General features: G+C 34.3%; 1 protein-coding gene across 4 annotated transcripts in view; it reads right to left on the bottom strand.

Moving 5' to 3' along the window:
* The window catches only part of LOC102805978 (uncharacterized), a 32,908-nt gene extending 17,407 nt beyond the window's left edge, over positions 1 to 15,501 (bottom strand). For 2 of the 4 annotated variants that reach the window (XM_085494217.1, XM_085494220.1), the window contains exons 1-3: positions 15,291 to 15,501; positions 12,483 to 12,537; positions 11,753 to 11,930 (exon numbers count right to left, since the gene is read on the bottom strand). In XM_085494217.1, the coding sequence (XP_085350343.1) occupies positions 11,753 to 11,930; positions 12,483 to 12,537; positions 15,291 to 15,364 (307 nt within the window). In that variant the 5' untranslated portion in view covers positions 15,365 to 15,501. Of the gene's footprint in view, positions 1 to 11,752; positions 11,931 to 12,482; positions 12,538 to 12,864; positions 12,916 to 15,290 lie in introns of those variants that run through there. The other 2 variants (XM_085494219.1, XM_085494218.1) reach the window with 2 other exon arrangements.
* Positions 15,502 to 17,896: the final 2,395 nt, after the last annotated feature.

Raw genomic sequence — 17,896 nt, 5'->3', positions numbered from 1 at the left:
TTACATACACATATCCACATACACACTTTGTCCCTATTCTATCTTACATACACATATCCACATACACACTTTGTCCCTATTCTATCTTACATACACATATCCACATACACACGTTGTCCCTATTCTATCTTACATACACATATCCACATACACACTTTGTCCCTATTCTATCTTACATACACATATCCACATACACACTTTGTCCCTATTCAATCTTACATACACATATCCACATACACACTTTGTCCCTATTCTATCTTACATACACATATCCACATACACACTTTGTTCCTATTCTATCTTACATACACATATCCACATACACACTTTGTCCCTATTCTATCTTACATACACATATCCACATACACACTTTGTCCCTATTCTATCTTACATACACATATCCACATACACACTTTGTTCCTATTCTATCTTACATACACATATCCACATACACACTTTGTCCCTATTCTATCTTACATACACATATCCACATACACACTTTGTCCCTATTCTGTCTTACATACACATATCCACATACACACTTTGTCCCTATTCTATCTTACATACACATATCCACATACACAATTTGTCCCTATTCTATCTTACATACACATATCCACATACACACTTTGTCCCTATTCTATCTTACATAAACATATCCACATACACACTTTGTCCCTATTCTATCTTACATACACATATCCACATACACACTTTGTCCATATTATATCTTACATACACATATCCACATACACACTTTGGTCATATTCTGTCTTACATACACATATCCACATACACACTTTGTCCCTATTCTATCTTACATACACATATCCACATACACACGTTGTCCCTATTCTATCTTACATACACATATCCACATAACACTTTATCCATATTATATCTTACATACACATATACACATACACACTTTGTCCCAATTCTATCTTACATACACATATCCATATACACACTTTGTCCCTATTCTATCTTACATACACATATCCACATACACACGTTGTCCCTATTCTATCTTACATACACATATCCACATACACACTTTGTCCATATTATATCTTACATACACATATACACATACACACTTTGTCCCTATTCTATCTTACATACACATATCCACATACACACTTTGTCCCTATTCTATCTTTCATACACATATTCACATACACCCTTTGTCCCTATTCTATCTTACATACACATATCCACATACACACTTTGTCCCTATTCTATCTTACATACACATATCCACATACACACTTTGTCCCTATTCTATCTTACATACACATATCCACATACACACTTTGTCCCTATTCTATCTTACATACACATATCCACATACACACGTTGTCCCTATTCTATCTTACATACACATATCCACATACACACTTTGTCCCTATTCTATCTTACATACACATATCCACATACACACTTTGTCCCTATTCAATCTTACATACACATATCCACATACACACTTTGTCCCTATTCTATCTTACATACACATATCCACATACACACTTTGTTCCTATTCTATCTTACATACACATATCCACATACACACTTTGTCCCTATTCTATCTTACATACACATATCCACATACACACTTTGTCCCTATTCTATCTTACATACACATATCCACATACACACTTTGTTCCTATTCTATCTTACATACACATATCCACATACACACTTTGTCCCTATTCTATCTTACATACACATATCCACATACACACTTTGTCCCTATTCTGTCTTACATACACATATCCACATACACACTTTGTCCCTATTCTATCTTACATACACATATCCACATACACAATTTGTCCCTATTCTATCTTACATACACATATCCACATACACACTTTGTCCCTATTCTATCTTACATAAACATATCCACATACACACTTTGTCCCTATTCTATCTTACATACACATATCCACATACACACTTTGTCCATATTATATCTTACATACACATATCCACATACACACTTTGGTCATATTCTGTCTTACATACACATATCCACATACACACTTTGTCCCTATTCTATCTTACATACACATATCCACATACACACGTTGTCCCTATTCTATCTTACATACACATATCCACATACACACTTTATCCATATTATATCTTACATACACATATACACATACACACTTTGTCCCTATTCTATCTTACATACACATATCCACATACACACTTTGTCCCTATTCTATCTTACATACAAATATCCACATACACACTTTGTCCCTATTCTATCTTACATACACATATCCACATACACACTTTGTCCCTATTCTATCTTACATACACATATTCACATACACACTTTGTCCCTATTCTATCTTACATAGACATATCCACATACACACTTTGTCCCTATTCTATCTTACATAGACATATCCACATACACACTTTGTCCCTATTCTATCTTACATACACATATCCGCATACACACTTTGGTCATATTCTATCTTACATACACATATTCACATACACACTTTGTCCCTATTCTATCTTACATACACATATCCACATACACACTTTGTCCCTATTCTATCTTACATACACATATCCACATACACACTTTATCCCTATTCTATCTTACATACACATATCCACATACACACTTTGTCCCTATTCTATCTTACATACACATATCCACATACACGCTTTGTCCCTATTCTATCTTACATACACATATCCACATACACACTTTGTCCCTATTCTATCTTACATACACATATCCACATACACACTTTGTCCCTATTCTATCTTACATACACATATCCACATACACACTTTGTCCCTATTCTATCTTACATACACATATCCACATACACACTTTTTTCCTATTCTATCTTACATACACATATCCACATACACACTTTGTCCCTATTCTATCTTACATACACATATCCACATACACACTTTGTCCCTATTCTATCTTACATACACATATCCACATACACAATTTGTCCCTATTCTATCTTACATAAACATATCCACATACACACTTTGTCCCTATTCTATCTTACATAAACATATCCACATACACACTTTGTCCCTATTCTATCTTACATACACATATCCACATACACACTTTGTCCATATTATATCTTACATACACATATCCACATACACACTTTGATCATATTCTATCTTACATACACATATCCACATACACACTTTGTCCCTATTCTATCTTACATACACATATCCACATACACACGTTGTCCCTATTCTATCTTACATACACATATCCACATACACACTTTATCCATATTATATCTTACATACACATATACACATACACACTTTGTCCCTATTCTATCTTACATACACATATCCACATACACACTTTGTCCCTATTCTATCTTACATACATATATCCACATACACACGTTGTCCCTATTCTATCTTACATACACATATCCACATACACACTTTGTCCATATTATATCTTACATACACATATACACATACACACTTTGTCCCTATTCTATCTTACATACACATATCCACATACACACTTTGTCCATATTATATCTTACATACACATATCCACATACACACTTTGGTCATATTCTATCTTACATACACATATCCACATACACACTTTGTCCTATTCTATCTTACATACACATATCCACATACACACTTTGTCCATATTATATCTTACATACACATATACACATACACACTTTGTCCCTATTCTATCTTACATACACATATCCACATACACACTTTGTCCCTATTCTATCTTACATACACATATCCACATACACACTTTGGTCATATTCTATCTTACAAAGGCATGTCCACATACACACTTTGTCCCTACTCTATCTTTCATACCCACATACACACTTTGTCTCTATTCTATCTTACATACACATATCCACATACACACTTTGTCCCTATTCTATCTTACATACACATATCCACATACACACTTTTTTCCTATTCTATCTTACATACACATATCCACATACACACTTTGTCCCTATTCTATCTTACATACACATATCCACATACACACTTTGTCCCTATTCTATCTTACATACACATATCCACATACACACTTTGTCCCTATTCTATCTTACATACACATATCCACATACACACTTTGTCCCTATTCTATCTTACATACACATATCCACATACACAATTTGTCCCTATTCTATCTTACATAAACATATCCACATACACACTTTGTCCCTATTCTATCTTACATAAACATATCCACATACACACTTTGTCCCTATTCTATCTTACATACACATATCCACATACACACTTTGTCCATATTATATCTTACATACACATATCCACATACACACTTTGGTCATATTCTATCTTACATACACATATCCACATACACACTTTGTCCCTATTCTATCTTACATACACATATCCACATACACACGTTGTCCCTATTCTATCTTACATACACATATCCACATACACACTTTATCCATATTATATCTTACATACACATATACACATACACACTTTGTCCCTATTCTATCTTACATACACATATCCACATACACACTTTGTCCCTATTCTATCTTACATACACATATCCACATACACACGTTGTCCCTATTCTATCTTACATACACATATCCACATTCATACTTTGTCCATATTATATCTTACATACACATATACACATACACACTTTGTCCCTATTCTATCTTACATACACATATCCACATACACACTTTGTCCCTATTCTATCTTACATACACATATCCACATACACACGTTGTCCCTATTCTATCTTACATATACATATCCACATACACACTTTGTCCCTATTCTATCTTACATACACATATCCACATACACACTTTGACCCTATTATATCTTACATATCCACATACACTTTGTCCCTATTCTATCTTAAATAGACATATTCACATACACACTTTGTCCCTATTCTATCTTACAAAGGCATGTGCACATACAAGAGTTTTTCGCATCAATCAAAAACTACATGGATGATTTAGAAGATAATGCGGTGTTAAATAACGAATTAAATGTTTCTGAATTTGATGGGCCTATTTCTTTGGATGAAATTAGGGAAAATTTAAGTAAATTAAAGACAAATAAAGCCCCAGGACCAGATGGTATACCCACAGAATTTTGGAAAAATGCTCCCATAGAAATCCATGAAATGTTATTTATTTTATACAACAAGGTATTTGACCAGGGAATCTTTCCTGATGAATGGGGTAGGGGATTAATATCGCCTGTATACAAGAAGGGAAATAAGGATGACCCCGGTAATTATAGGAGTATTATGTTATTAAACGTCATAAGTAAAATTTATACAAGTATATTAAGTAATAGGTTAAATACCTGGTTAAAACATTATAATGAAATTGTAGAAGAACAAAGTGGTTTCCAGAAACATAGAAGCACATTAGATAATGTTTTCATTTTACGTACTCTTGTGGAAAAATATGTCTTTCAGTTAAAAGGTCGTTTCTATTGTGCATTTGTGGACTATGAGAAGGCCTTCGACAGGGTACATCATTGCTCATTGTTTTACAAATTATCGAAGACCGGTCTCAAAGGCAAATTATTTAATTCCTTATATTCAATGTACCAGCATGTAAAGGCAGCAGTGAAAACTCCCTGGGGGGTAACTAACTACTTTAATATTAGTATGGGTTTGCAACAGGGCTCTGTGATTTCACCTCTTTTATTTTGTTTCTACATTAATGATCTTCATGGGGCTTTTCAACGAGGTCATGAAAGTGTAGTTTACCTGTGTGCTTTGAAATTGTGTTACCTATTGTATGCAGATGACCTGGCTCTGTTTAGTAGTACACCCATTCGTTTACAACGATTATTGAATAATTTGGCAGACTATTGTTCAAAGTGGAGACTTACAGTGAACCTTAAGAAAACTAAAATTATTGTTTTTCGGAAAGGGGGTCGTTTAAAAAACAGTGAAAAATGGTTTTGGAAGGGTAAAAGCATTGAAACTGTTTCAAAATATAATTATTTGGGGGTTATACTTTCCAGTTCTGGAAAGTGGTACCAGGCACAAAAATATGTTTCTCAACAGGCCAGTAAAGCACTTTTTTGTTTGGAAAAAAAGATACAGAATTTGGGTGGTGTGCCGCCTGATGTTGCTTTTCGTATATTTGATTGTAAAATCCTCCCAATTCTCCTCTACGGTAGTGCTATTTGGGGCACTCATTCTGATATTAATGATGTGGAGAGAGTACACAATAAATTTTGCAAATTTTTACTAAGTGTTAGTTTGGTTGCCACTAATTCCGCTGTTAGGGGAGAGTTGGGTCGGCATTATCTTAGAGTGTATGTAAATGTTGAAATTATTCGTTTTTGGTTAAAACTAATACGTGATGTTTCTCCACATATTTTAAAAGAATCGTATAAATTTCAACTTAATATGGCAGGAGCAGGTGCTATTTGCTGGGCTTTGACAGTTAAAAATCTTCTCTATAAATATGGTTTTGGACATATTTGGATTGACCAATATGTAAGTAACTCTATTGCATTCCTGGAACTATTTAAACAGAGGTGCTTTGATATTTCCAGACAAGATTGGAGCTCTGAAATTAATAGAAGTCTCAAACTAGTAACTTATTGTAAGGTGAAACATGAATTAACATGTGAGAAATATCTTACAAATATTGGTCAGTCTTATGCAATATATAGAAATGCTTTATGTAGATTAAGGATCTCGTCCCATGTACTACAAATTGAAAAGGGTAGGGCCAGTGGTACTCCACGTAACCAGAGGTTGTGTCCTTTTGGCTGTAATGTAATTGAGGACGAATACCACTTTACATTAGTTTGTCCCAAATACAGCTCCCTAAGGTTGAAGTTTATTGCACAGTATTACTTCTCCCCACCTACAGAGATAAAGTTTATTTCATTATTTCAGAATCAAACCCCATATATACAATTAAACCTTGGTAAATTTATATTTTATAGTTTTCAAGTACGTCAGCTTATGCTTGAAGAGAACACTTAATTATGCAAATGTTATGTATTATGATTTTATATTTGTTTTTCTTTACTTGTTTCTGCGACCATTCCAATCTAATTTATTATGTATTTATTTGTATCTGTACATAAGGCCAATGGCCACAGTACGAAATAAAGATATATATACATACACACTTTGGTTCTATTCTATCTTACACACACATATCCATATTTAATTTAATTGAATTTAATTTAATTGAATTTAATTTATTTACTTAATTTACAGGCAATATTGATAAAAGAATACAATACAAACAACACTGAAATACATAATGAATAGGAAGCTGGAAAATAGTGTAAAACACTAGTCGAGTCCACCCCCTTTTCAAGGTGAAATACAAACTACAATAATAAGTGGACGCTAAAAAAATGTTTAAGCATAGTGTAAAAATCTTTTCATTTCTTTTTTTGAATGAATTTCTTGAGCTCATGGAACGAATTTCTTCTGGAAGTTTATTCCAGAGTTTAGCTCCAGCATATTTGATTGAATGTTGTCCCGAATTAGTATGGTATTTTGGAATAATAAGATTACCTAATGCTTTTGATTTGTGTGATAAGAGTGTTGGATGGACGAGAAATATTGAGGAAACCCTGGTGGTAACTTTCCATTGAGATTATCATGAACAAACAAAGATATTGGCAAATCATGTTGTTTATAGATATCTAGTACATGGAGCTGATTAAAAAGTGAAGAAGTGTGTGAGAGGCGATCTGATCCTGTTATTATGCGTACAATTCTTTTCTGTGTGAGATGTATGGATTTCAGGTAAGTTTAGTACGTGTTTCCCCAAACTTCTAGTGCATAGGAAATATGTAATAGGATGAAACAATTATATATAGTAAAAGAATAAATGGTGGAATAATGTCTCTCAACTTGAAAAGAATACCTGCTTTACTACTTATTGTTTTGTTTACTTTCTGTATATGGTTTTTCCAGTCAAGGTTATTGTCCAATTCAACACCAATGTACCTAGTTGTTTCAACTTCATCTATTGTTACCCCTTTTATATTAATTGTACCCGTTGAATGTATTGATGCCTGTTTACCTCTAAATATAATGCATTCAGTTTTTTTGGAATTTATTGTTAATTTATTTGTATCGCACCATTCTATAACATTTTTTTAAATGAGAATTTACATTTGAAAAATCTATTGTGTTTTTTGAATTGAAGGTATGAAATAGGTTGGTGTCATCTGCAAATAAACGGGTGTCAAAATATTCTGTGGCACTTGCAATATCATTTACGTAAATCAGTAAGAGTGTCGGACCTAGCACCGAGCCCTGTGGAACTCCGCAAGTAATTGGTAGTTCATTTGACTGCATCCCATTAATATTGACATGTTGATTCCTGTTTGTTAAATAATTTCTGAAGAGATTTTTAGGGATCCCCCGAAAACCGTAATTGCCTAGTTTGATAATTAGAGTGTCATGATTCACAGTGTCAAATGCTTTTTTAAAGTCCAAAAATATACCAATCACGCCAGTACACATATCAATTTTCTCCAGAATCTGTGGTAATACTGATACTGGTCTGTAATTGCCTGGATTACTAGGTACTCCTTTTTTGAAAATTAGAATCACTTTAGCTATTTGTAAAGAATTTGGGAATACACCTCTTGAAAACGATAAATTAATTATGTGATTGAGAGGTCGGGAAATGTACTTTGCGGCATAAATTAACAGTTTTGGACTAATGTAATCATAACCCACAGCCTTATTTTTATCATGTGCTTTAGTAGTTGAAATATTTCTTGTTCAGAGGTTGCGTGAAAAAAGAAAGATTGTGGCAAGGATTTTGGTAGATAGGAATGATAGGATTTAGTGCAATGATTTAAGTTATTAGCAAGTGCCTCCCCAACTGAGACCAAAAAATGGTTAAAGTCATTAACAATGTCATGTTGGTTAACTAGAGTGGTCTTTAAACCATTGTGTGTAGAAGACATATGTAGTGTACTTGGCAAATTTACATTATTCCTGCCACCAAGAATATTCTTAATAACTTTCCAAGTCTTATTATTATCTCCTTGACAACATGTGAACTGATCAGCATAAAAATTCTGCTTATCTCGTTTCAAAATATTTGTAAGCATGTTCCGATAGTGTTTATAGTTTGTCAGGATATCTGGATGGGAGTTACTTTTTAATACTTTTGAATAATGTGACATAAATTGTAAGTGAAAAGTACAGAGCCCTGGCTGTGTGAAATAAAAGCGCACATGTTTGTATAATTTGCAACAACCCATTGCACATGTTTATTTTTAAGACTGCTGATACAGTCACTGGATTGTGTTGTCAGCAGAAATTGAGATACATACATCCTGTCTCTCCCTGTAGCATAATGGTATGTCTCAGACAGTGACATGGTGATTGTGAAATACCTTAGAATGTGCTGAGCCCAGTGTTGTTGGCAATGAAAATAGATATGACATCATTGACCCGAGTCTCCTACTTTAAATTGGTAGAGCTTGGATTAAGAGTGGTTTATTCCACTACCAAAATTGGCATCCTCTGTACACTGATTTGTCGGCTATTTCGAGATAACCAATCATTTCGTTATATACATTTTATTATTTGCATGGCCATAAATTAACTAGGGTATTTAAGTTGAGACATAAGGGAAAATCTTTAGTCAGGAAGGTAACCTGACTTGATCCTGTAACATCTTGTGATGCTGATTCCTGACTCCAGTGAGCTGTACCCTATACAGGGGTACATATGCAGACGTGCTGTGCAGTAATCCCTGCTGATCAACAGGAACCACTGAAGCTCACTGCCTGAACTACTCCCGTTGTACCAGTGCTACCAGTAGCAGCAGATAGCAGTGCAGTTGCCGATACTCCCTGGACACAGAGCACGAGTTTAAATTGTAGTGCAGCTGCTTCGACAGTGTGCCAGATACGAAGAAACGCAACATTGCACATTGCTGTCCAATGGAGAGTGGAGTGTTCCCTGCAGCATCGATCAAGTCTCTAATTTATTTTATTTTACAGTGTATTCCCCTCCTTGCTGGTTCCAGTGACCAGCATCCCTGTTATTTGTTTATTAAAGTACAGGAAACCGTATATATTGTGTTGTGTAGATTTGTTATAATCGTTACTGCTATATTTCTTTCTCTGCACAGTCTCAGTTGTGGTGATATACATTCACCAAACGATCCCCACCCCGTGACAGCGGACGAGCTGAGAGGGAGGAGACTTATAAGATAAGCACGCTACCAAAGACAAAGACTATTAGACCGGCATTAAAGACAAGCTCCCCGATCCTGAATACGGTGTAGCCCCATAAAGGCCCCCCGCATTTAACGTCACAATATAGTTTGTGTTTACGATCAATTGACTTCCTAATTCCTGCAGTTATCCAAGGTTTCCTAGTTTTTCTTTTTTGGGTTAAAGTTTTAGTAACTAGGGGCGCATGCTTATTACAAATACTTGAAAACTTGTGCAAAAATGATTCATATGCTACATTAACGCCAACACTTTCATAAACACAGTTCCAGTTTTCACTACACAAGTCATCTTGAAATGAGCTTACATTTAAATTGGAGTAGTCCCTGAAGGTTACATTTTTCGGTTCTTGAAAATAAACACAGAGATCATCAAAGATGGCAAAAATAGGCAAATGATCAGAAAGATCAACCTCCACTGTACCACAATTAACAAAATTAGTAAGTGTATTCGTATAAATATGATCAATAACCGTACGCGAGTGATTTCATATCCGTGTCGGCATGGTAATCATATTTAGGGAAGACATACTATTGGTTAGATTGATTGTTTCATTTGCATGGACATTATAAGTATTTATATTGAAGTCGCCAACAAGTATACACTGTGAATTTTTATGATCAATATCAATTAACACGGATTCAAGGCTTTCAAGAAACTCGTCCACATTTGTGTTTGGTTTTCTGTATATTATACCAACTATGAGTGATTTATTTCTGCACATATCAATTTTCAGCCATAGTGATTCAGAATGACTGACATTTGCTTCTAAAGCTGTGAACTTTAAAGATGTCTGAATATATGCCCCCACTCCCCCACCCCGCTGGTCATTTCGACATTTAGTTTACAAATGATACCCATCTAAACAGTACAACTTTTTGCTTTGTATCTGCCAACGACTTTGATTTTTGATTTTATAAGCGATTCGTAGAATAATTTGAAATCTTGAAAATTTCGACTGAGAGTCCGAATATTACAATGTGAAATTGAAAATGTACACTTAGGTGTGTTACCTATCAGATTAATGAACTGGGAAGAAAAATAAGATTTACAATTACTATAACAAGTGTTATTTACATTATCATCCAACATTAAAATGTGTAAAAATATCTATGAATATATGTCTGCAAAAGGATAAGGAATACTACACGATCTTTGCAAGATCATGCTCATTCTTTATGTTAAGAGATTGTGAATTCTCAACCCTGCGTACAAATATCTGTGCGTTTCTAGTCCATATACATACATCCTATTCTATCTTACATATACATATTCACAAACACACGTATTCTGCTTTACACACATAATCACTTTTATTTGTTTTACAAAACAGGAATAATCGTATTCTTGTACTTTGTATTTTTAACAAAGTGAATTATATTATTAAAGGACATGATGTAGAGTAAATTTGTTGGTGGCAATGTGCAATTCACTAAACACACCTAACATACATCTAATAATATGACGTAATTACTTGTTGAGCTGTTTCCACTTGGCATAGTAAGTAGTACAGATAATGTAATAATAACAGATACAATAATAACTACAGCAACAGCAATACCAACAATTGTACCAACTGCAGCACCTGCTCTATTACCAGCTCCTGTTCCAGATCCACTTTGTGGTGAATTATTTTTACAGCACAGTTCTTGCTTTAGTAAAGACATAATACATGTAGTGTATATACACATATTAGTAGTATATTGCGATTTATCATAGTATATTGGGATTACTATTATCTTATCATTATATTATATATTTATGTAAGATAAAATTATATGAGGTTATTACGATGATACCTCCAAGTATGCACGAAGACAGTGCAGCTGGAGTATCGACAGACGCGCAGCGGAGGTCGATGCGACTGTCTGAGAGCACACTTTGAGGTATCTTTGTAATAACCTTGTTATTATACATTTTTTCCTTCCATGGATACGTCATAGGAATGCCGAAATCCAAACAAATTAGAACAGACTGTTGAACATCGACTTCTTAGTATGGAGTCCGGTCAAAACCTGGTGGCAGCCATGTTTGTTTTTATTATTAGAGGACGCTTACGCACGTAATCATTCCATATTCGGAATTCGCATTTCCTAATATGGTAGGAAGATAATACCCCTAAAAATACCACAAAATTATGGCGTTACGGTGACGGATGTATAATAATATTTAATATCTTTATTTCTATAGTATTTGGTACTCACCAATTTTTCCTTAATGTCACTAACATAATCAATAGCGTCTTGTACGTCATCTGAACTGAAAAACAAATATTTTAAAAATGACATCATAGCCATGTATTTGACAGTGAGTCGTATCACGTCATCAGCGCTGAAAAAAATAAGTATAGTTGATTCAGAATATTATTTGTGATGACACCGTAGCCACGTATTTGAATGATCTTTGGTCTTCTGACGTCATCAGCTGGCAGACGACAATGATATCAAATCATAGTTTGCGTGATCCATATCAACTCGCGCTTGAACGAGTGATTTCAGATACGGAGATGCTTCTACTATTGTAACACATCACAATTTACACATGAATGTGCGAAACAATTATAACACATACTGTATGTATGCTTACCAAAGCACAGGACAAGTAATGAAACACATTTAAAGCGGAGGAGTCGTCTCCTGCGAATGCGTCAATGGCTATAGTGTGTAATTGTCTACAAACAAGCGTCTACCCATGAGCCTTTACTTTTTAGCGGGTATTGTTATCGTCGCTTGGGAATCAATTCCCGCTCGTGCGCAGGTGACGACCCCCCACTAATTTACTGTCGTTTGTAGTAAACTCTCATCATCAAACATATATGTGGTTTACTCATTTGCATACCAGTGCAGATGAAAGCAGCACTCATGTGGGACACATATGAGTGGTTTCGTACAAATCGCATCGTTTTAATATGTGCAATACAAAAATCAAATTGTGGGCTTGTTCATTATTTTACAATGAATAAATTTGAGTAGAGCATTATTTTCAGATGAAATTATAGTTTGGGTTGATATCAGCTTGTCTGTGTGTATCGTACGCGAAACTGTATATATTGCTTTCTGTTGGAAAGCATTGACTTAGCTTCTACGGCCGCACTGCACCCGACTACTCCCGGCATGCTTCTTTGTTTGGCATACCAATGCAGAAATGTCACTACGATAAACTGAAAAAGTAGTGATAGAAATATGTGTTCGTTTATATAAAATAGCGACACGCATAATATAATAATTAATTAATATAATTAATTAATTAGTTTGACGGTATTAAATGATACTGATACATATGCCATATCGCTCGTACGGACACTCATCATGGGCGTTTTCAGAATTTTCACAAGTGACGCTTGTATTGAAATAATATCAACCGTATCTTTACATTGCTATCAACAAGCGTGGTTTCTAAAACAACATCCGGGTCGCTTTTAGCAAGTGTGTGATATATGGACAACTGACAGTGTATGACACTACGTGTATTAATATAATTAGTGAAACATTATCACCTGCGACAAATCAGCCTATAGAGTCATTTTACCACGATGTGGAGGTGTTGACATCACTTTAGTATTTTTATTCAATGTATTTTTATCCAATATATTTTTATTCAATGTATCGTCGGGGAAACTTATGCGGGTGTATTGAATCACTGTTCTATCAAAAAAGGTGTTTTTGGTCATGTGGTGTATCAATATGAATCACGTGATTTACCTCATAAAAAGACTTTATACTAGAGAAATTCTGGTCCACTTGTTTGCTCTCTGGGCTTGCCCGCTTGGCCAACGCCCAGACATAACTGTTGTACTCTATGCTCTGGCTAGGCTTCATCCTTCTGATATCACCATTTGAATAAAGATCACTGGTTCATACCACTCTCCGTCACAGTCGAAATTCTCTATTGCGCGTATGTTAGATGCGTCCTTTTGTTTGATTGTGGTACCAGGAGAGTTGACACGTTCATAACTTCTACATCGATCTGACTTATTGCACAAGCTGGGAACAGCTATGCACTTCATCAGTGCGCTCGTACGTATCATATTTTGAATATTAATTGTATATATATATATATATATATATATATATATATATATATATATATATATATATATATATATATATATATATATATATATATATATATATATATATATATATATATATATATATATAGTTGTATGCGAAATTTTAGTTTTCAGTCAAATTGATCTTTTGTTCCTTAGTTAGATTTAAATTCGCAAACGGCTTCAATCTTATTGGAATATTCTATTTCAAGTCATGTTCGGCGACAGACAGAACCGTATGACTTATAACATACGCCATCTGACGTCATGCCCACAATGGCAATAGTACATACAACAGGGCAACGTTTTACATGGAACATTCTTAATCTATGACCTTTCGGAATATGAAAATGTTCATTATCTCTATCCAATGAAAATTGCACAATGCACAATTATTGAGTTTGACACCATCTACAGATTACCGTATTATACATATCAAGAACATCTTAATTAGGTTAATATAATCCGAAAATATAACTTCTATTTGTGTAAAAATGTAATCAGAAATTTGAATATGTTTTGCATACACTAAATTGTGGTTTAGGGATCAACAATTCCAGTTACCCACAATTCAGTGTTCATTTGACGTAGGTTATGGATGATCACGCACATGAAATCACGCATCAACCAGGACAGTTACCAACATGCTACTATTTTAGTAATACAGTGTCGTAGTTGGTTTGAGTGGCCGAAAAAAAAATATTTATTTATTTATTATATGTGTTATACTTTATTCTCACGAACGAAACCACGTGATGAAAAGTTATTCATAACATACAGGATAATATAACCGTACAAACTGTAGAGACGGACCATTATAAAATAGTTGATGTTTACGTCTTTATTTAAATACATAAAAAAGATGACCATTGCATGTTGAGAATGGAAGATTCGGACAGAGTAGCCCATAGACATATTTTTGTTTTTCAATTTTGTTCTCATTATCTACTCATCTACTTACGTTTTTTGAGCGCGTTCTCCGATATCATGAATCAATTCCGTCAATTCCGGTGGCTCTTCAGTTGTTGCAGCCATGTTGCATTATTCGGTGAAAACACACTTCCAGTGTACCGCTAATACTGCAATACTCGATTTGATAGAATATACAATAATGACGTTATTTTAAAACGTAACAGCTAATATACATGCACGGATGAAATTACTCCATATGGCGAATATACTACGTATAAAGTGGAATGCTAATTTGTCAGGAAACTGAATAGCTTAATATTTATGTATTAAGCCGATTAGTTTTCTATTGCATATATATATAAATATGTCAACCCTAAATCCCAGACACAATAAAACACAAAACAACACAACCTAGACTAATAACGTCAATCACTGCAATTGTTTTTCTGCATATTAATATTAGAATACCATTCAAGAGAGTCGTGAATGGGATCGATCATGCAGGTGTGCAATATTGAGAATCCTCGTGGGACGGAGCTACGTAACACGATTATCCACGTTGCTATGACGCGCACCACTGTACCATGCATTCATATGGTCTTTGCGCGGTCGAAGAGCCGGTGAAAATAGCTAAATTTGAGAAAACAGTACAAACTCAACTTCGAAGTAATCCTGAACAGCCAAATTAATATATGGTGCACACACTTGTTACACTGTTCAGGGGAGTCTCAACAACCATTGCAAAGTACAGTTTTCTGAGAGTTTTCAGCCCCTTTTTTCACCGCGATGGTTCTCAGGCGGTGAATATGCCCGGGTGTCCGCCCCTGGGAATAATAAAATATTAGAATAGAATGCAACGAATTTATTGTACACCAGTAGAACTATTCTAAATATATAATAAAATGCATAGTACAATTAACCCTAAGCGTGCATCATTATATTAGCGATATTTGTTATAATTATGTATTCAAAAGTATTGGCTTTCCGGATGTCAAAACCGCCAACATATTTTTTTTAAATACACACACATTTAAATTGAATAAAAATTGTACAAAGCTATTCTTGTTTTTGTCATGTTATATGCAACTTTTTTCAAGAAGGAAAATGTCTTCTCAGTATTTATTTTAATCTTTATTTACTGATAACATTAGGGTTACATCTAATGTAGTGTTTCAATTAATGTGAATTACGAGTTAAATACAATATACAGTTTAATAATATTTACTGCATAATACTATAATTGGCATTAAATGATTTAATTAAATAATACGAGAAACAGACAAAAACAAAAGTAGAAAATAACTAGTTTGACACATTAAAAAACAATGATACTGCTATTCCAGTGAATGTTTTCCACACAGTAATATTACGGCTGTATATACCAGCAGGATTTGCTCATTTTTAGAAACATCAGGCAGTAGAGAGTATTTTTCACACACAAATGTCTCTGCTAAGATAATATGTAATGATATGAATAACAGTAGCTGTTCAAGCAATGCATTTACTAGAATGTTTCATTTTGATCATAATTTAAGTCAATAGACTCGATGTCTTAGCATTCCTCGTAACGGTGACTGTGTACCCCAGAAACAGTGGATATGCACCCAAGAACGAGTGACTGTGACTGTCGTGAACTAAGTACTCTAGAAGAAGTGACTATATTTGAATAATAACACATGCTTGTGAGGGCAATATCACGATGTGTTGCCTGACAAGGGATGGTGATCATGACCATAAGATTGATGATACCAGAGCCGAAGCGGGGCGTTAATACACTAAAAAATATTGATTCGTTGAATATAATCATGCACTTACGAATAAGTTCAAATGCCCGCAATGTTATGACTAAATTTGCATATATTATAAATAATATATAAAGCACTTAGTCAATATTACCAATAATCTACATTTTACCTTTCGTCAATACATTGTTCAAAACAGATTTTATTATCATTTCAAAATTATTGTTTTTGTGGAGTTATTAAAACGCTTGTTGCAGAAACTGAAGCACAATTTAAACACACAAAAGTACACAAAATAAAAACACTGAGGGTACATAAATGTGTCACTGGAGTGTTTATGGACTAATGCCATCCAACTTTATGCAAGCACTATTACCAAAATTGAGTGCAAAGTTTGGGAACTCGTAAATAAACATTAAATTACATATGTACTGCAGTTTATTTTGATTCGTCTCTGAAATCAAAATCGGTATTTCCACGCCCACTATGCAAATGAGGTATGAGAGCAAACAAACTGGTCCATTCAGGAGTGCAATTTTTCAAAACATGGCAGAAATAAACAATATTTAGAAGTACGATATTTTTCTCTTGGGGGTACATAAATATACATGCCGAGTGAAATGAAATTTGACAACAATAGTGGTACTTTTAGGCAGTCACTTATTTTATCAAAAACGAATTAGCATATCACCAATGCAATAATGTATTCGATATTTCCATTGGCAACCGAACTATTTTTATTTTGTAAACAAATTTTCGTCTGCTATTTTTATCCAGTTCAAATTAAGTGTACATCACATGGAATACTACGATTGGGGGAACGTAATGTTTGTTGATCACCTGGAAACTAAGTGTAACAGTAAAATCAACGATTTCTACGGAGCAGCAACCATCGAGGTACCAGAAAGTCTCT

The sequence above is a fragment of the Saccoglossus kowalevskii genome, chromosome 20, assembly GCF_978046115.1.
Source record: "Saccoglossus kowalevskii chromosome 20, keSacKowa6.1, whole genome shotgun sequence".
NCBI classification, from domain to species: Eukaryota; Metazoa; Hemichordata; class Enteropneusta; family Harrimaniidae; genus Saccoglossus; species Saccoglossus kowalevskii.
Note: the sequence above shows the minus strand (reverse complement) of the source record. Positions and strands in the feature narration are given on the sequence as shown.